Consider the following 3,884-nt stretch of genomic DNA (forward strand, 5'->3'; position numbering starts at 1 on the left):
GAGTAACCTATTGTGGAGGATGATAGGAACTGCAGGCCAGAACTTACAGAATAGTCCACCACTTTCTCCCTGGGATACAATTCCAGCAGAAATCCCCTTCACATCCATCCCCTCTATTTCCCAGGCAATGGCAACTTTTCTCCAGAGCCAAATATCAGCTCCTGAAATGATCGCCTCCACCCCAGCTGTTATTTTTCTTTCTTTAATAATAAATGAGATATGTGAAATGTGCCTCTTTAACATTAGCATCTCATCCAGTTCCTTGGACAATTACCGTGTTTTGTTCTCCTTTCTCAAAGAACGCAGTGTCTTCCTTGACTAGAAAAGTGACATGAATAAGCACCCACTTGATCATGCGGACAGCTAAAAGGGATTGTTACAGCAGCATCTGAAATGTGTCCTCTTCCTATAGATCGTGTACAAACCTTTACTCTTCCATGTCAGAGGAAGCCCTTGAATTTGCTAGCAGAGATGCATCTGACAGAAAAGAACAAAACGAGAGGGAGAGAGGGAGAGAGAGGCGTGACCAACGCTCAGCCTGTCCGGCAGTGGTTAGAGGCTCGGGTCTGGTGTGCTAGGAGACTCTCCCACTAAGAGGAGACACTGGGCGTTTGAAAGCTCAAGTTCCATCATATGACATAGGTTTTAGGAGGCATCAGTGTCAGGGCTTGGCTGCTTAGGTTTAGCATTTCTCTCACGAAAATAGCTGCCACGCCAGGTGCAACTTTCCGCACCGTGTTCAATTTCATCTGCAAAAAGCCCCTTGAATAAGCCTGCTGCAATGGAAAACAAAGTGCAAATCAGGGTTACTTTCCTCCTCTTCTTTTATAGAATTGCACAATTTCAATGTAAAAGTGCAAAGACGTTACCGACAACTGTTCTATAACCAGTCCGGCATTTGTGCACGCTTGTCATCTGAATCAACATCCATAAAGCTGTTAAAGAGACAAGTGTTTCTCCCTTTCTCTGTGCTGCAAATAGGATAAAGGCATCTGTTATAAAACAGCAGGGCACATAACACGTTCATTTAGGTTTCATTTCATTTCACTGCTCAGTAGCCATCTCTCCTGTTAGGTGAAATATCACGCCACCAAACCCAGACATGGATTCTGCCCACAGCTTGGGGTAGGTTTGGTTTTACTTGGAGCACTGGTTGGGAAAGGCTGGTAGTCTGTGTACTCCCACCTAGGACAAGCCTAGGTGCACACAACCCTTGAGGCCTCCCATTCCAAATGCCATGTGTTTAACTTTTTTTCTTTCAGTGTAAACCAGGAGACAGTACCAGACACAATGAAGCTAAATGTTGTGTTTGGCTCTTCTAAAATAATGTCTCAAAGGAGAGATAAACAACAACTAAATATGGGGTGAGACAAAAGAACGGTACACAGAGGGCCCATAAATAGAAGCAGTATGTTACACTTGACAGATCGTAATGACGTGAATCCAAGGAAGACAAAAATCCAAATGCTCTTTTCTTTTCAGCTATGCAACAAAGCAAAACGCAGCTTTGATAAGCTGTTTGTATAAGCCATGCTGATGTGAAGGGAGTGAGCTTGTCTAAGTAATATTCTTTTAAAAGACCTTGGTCAAAAAGTTTTTTTAAAAAATTAAGGATGCTCGACTAATCTCAGACAAGGATTGTCCGGGCTGCCATGTATACATACTAGATACACAGCTGGAATGAAGGCTAAATTCCACCTTTCCATGTGCTCCCTTTGGCAAAATGATTTCTGTAGGATGGAGGCCTGCGCAGAATAGCTTGAAAATGTATGACCCGAGCATACAATTATCTTGCCATGGAAAGCTCCCTCTTACCGCAGCCAACCGGAACCAAACCCCATTCCACATGGGCCCAGCTTTGGGCCACTGGGGCAGATGCCAGCCTTACCAATTTCCTCTGGTTGCTCAGGCAGAAGGTGCAGATGGCTCGGGGTGTTGTCGCAGTGCCGCCACCCTGCTGGAGGGGCTGATATTGCAGGCAGGGCTGCCTCACCAGCACCGGCTCTTCTGCCAGGCTCTCGCTCTGCTGCTGCTGCTGCTGCTGCTGCAAGAGCAGCATGTTAGCCAGGTGGGAGATGTAGCTGGAGGCCAGGCGCAAGGTCTCGATCTTGGACAGCTTGCGATCGGCCGGCTCGGTGGGGATGAGCGTGCGGAGCGCACTGAAGGCCGTGTTCACGCTGTGGGTCCGGTCCCTCTCGCGGGCGTTGGCCGCCTGCCTCTGCTTGCTCAGGCCGCTCAGCCGGGGGCTCTTCCGCTTGCGCTTGCTGGGGGCCCCGGCCGGAGGCAGGGAGGCGCCGGAGCTGCTCTCGCTGCCGCCGCTCTCCAGCTCCTCCAGGTCGGACGCAGCACCCCCGGCTGACTTCATGCTGAGCCCTGCGGCCCCTCGGCCCCATCACTTTTATGCACAGCAGCTGCCACATTGCTCCGGTTCGCATCAGCCGCAGCTCTCCCAAGTCCCCTCGAGCAGCAGGGTCATTTTTTGAATGGTTGCTCCTTTTAGCTCTAGCATATGGTCCGCTCTGTAAATAAGGCGAAGGAGGTGGAGCTGCCCTCTCCAAGTGGCTGCGCGGCCCTGGCAAAGCCCTGCACCTGTTTCCCCCTCGTCAGGCAAGAATGTGCAGGCTCTCCCGGCAGCCACAGCGAGCATGTGCAGTGGAAACGCAGTCCTTCCTTGCCCTTTGCCCTCGATTCCAGTGGGGCAGTGTGCTTTGTCCAGCGCTCAGGCAGGACAGGAGCTGGCTCTGCCCTGGCCTCACAGCCTTTCCGTACCTGACCAGCTGCGCTGAGAGCTTGCTTCCCAAAATGAATTAAAAACAGACACCAACAGCTCTTTAAAACAAGTCTGTGTTTCTCTGTTTCAAAAGGACAACTTTTCCCTCACTGAGCATCCGACATTTATGTAATATAATCACACAGCTTACGAAATTAAGCATATAGTTGCAAATTAAAAATATAATTAGTAATATTCTTAATATGATTAAGAATGATAGAATTAAACATAGAATCAAGAAAACCATGCATCTCCAAATCCCAGAAGTTGCAAGCACTTCACTAACCTTACTTCAAGGGGCAAGCTTTGTAAGGATGCAGGTAGCATCCTTTCAAAGGACCCATAGTTGTTTCAGATAAACCGTAATTAGCCATTTGACTTAGGCCTGCACTGGCACTGGAAGCCCACATAGCAGAGAAGAATGGGTGGATGTGGCCTGACTGACAAGCCACCACGAAGGTTTGGGCTGCTGCATTCTGTGCCAGCAGAAGTTTTCAAAGCGTCCTCAGAGGCAGTGGCAGAGAGCAAATTCCAGGAGTCCAGTCTGGACAGAGCCAGAGCAGGAGATGCCAGCTTGTTTGAACTTGTGGGCACACGTGGCAATCTAGGGAATGCCTGTGAGCACCACTGCAAAAAGTCCCCCATAGAGAATGCAATGATAAAGACAGCGTGCTGTTCCGTGAAAACCACATTTAAAACTGGCTGAGGGGAAACATTTTTCCAGCTGCATTTCTAAAATATAAGACCACTTTACCAAACACACACACACACACACACACACTTTATCAGAAACAACATGATATATTTAAAAGCTACCCCATGTGGAAGTGGGGCCTTTGGAGGGTGGCATCAAACTGCAGGCCTATACAACCCTAATCATTAGCACTCAGTTCAGTGGGATTTAATGCCAAGTAATTGTGCTGAACAACCTGCAAAATGAGTGCTTTAAAAGAATAACCTGGAGGAAAGACTATTGCACAAAATGGTCTCCTTGAATTGCTCGGTCAGTTTCGTTAAATTTGATCAAATCGCCGGTTTTCCTCGTCAGTGTTACATGCAGCATGGACCTCAGAGTGCACCTCACAACAAAACTACAAACCTAAATGGGAGTGAG

The 3,884-nt window shown here is 48.2% G+C and overlaps 1 protein-coding gene across 1 annotated transcript; it reads right to left on the reverse strand.

The window, feature by feature from the left end:
* Positions 1 to 938: 938 nt before the first annotated feature.
* LOC123027476 (transcription factor 15-like) lies at positions 939 to 2,365 on the reverse strand. The gene is made up of 2 exons (XM_044438393.1): positions 1,889 to 2,365; positions 939 to 971 (listed from the first exon to the last, which is right to left on the reverse strand). The coding sequence occupies exons 1-2, from the start codon at positions 2,363 to 2,365 to the stop codon at positions 939 to 941; spliced, it is 510 nt and encodes a 169-aa protein (XP_044294328.1).
* Between the last annotated feature and the right edge of the window lie 1,519 nt (positions 2,366 to 3,884).

Source organism: Varanus komodoensis, unplaced genomic scaffold, assembly GCF_004798865.1.
Source record: "Varanus komodoensis strain SLA01 unplaced genomic scaffold, ASM479886v1 scaffold32, whole genome shotgun sequence".
Lineage (NCBI taxonomy): Eukaryota > Metazoa > Chordata > Lepidosauria > Squamata > Varanidae > Varanus > Varanus komodoensis.

What these genes read in the sequence shown, in the direction of transcription:
- LOC123027476 (XM_044438393.1), bottom strand. Translation starts at nt 2,365, where the DNA reads ATGAAGTCAGCCGGGGGTGCTGCGTCCGACCTGGAGGAGCTGGAGAGC. An exon ending in TGAGCAACCAGAGGAAATTG is followed by an intron (nt 972 to 1,888) that starts GTAAGGCTGGCA and finishes TCCTATTTGCAG; the next exon opens with CACAGAGAAAGGGAGAAACA.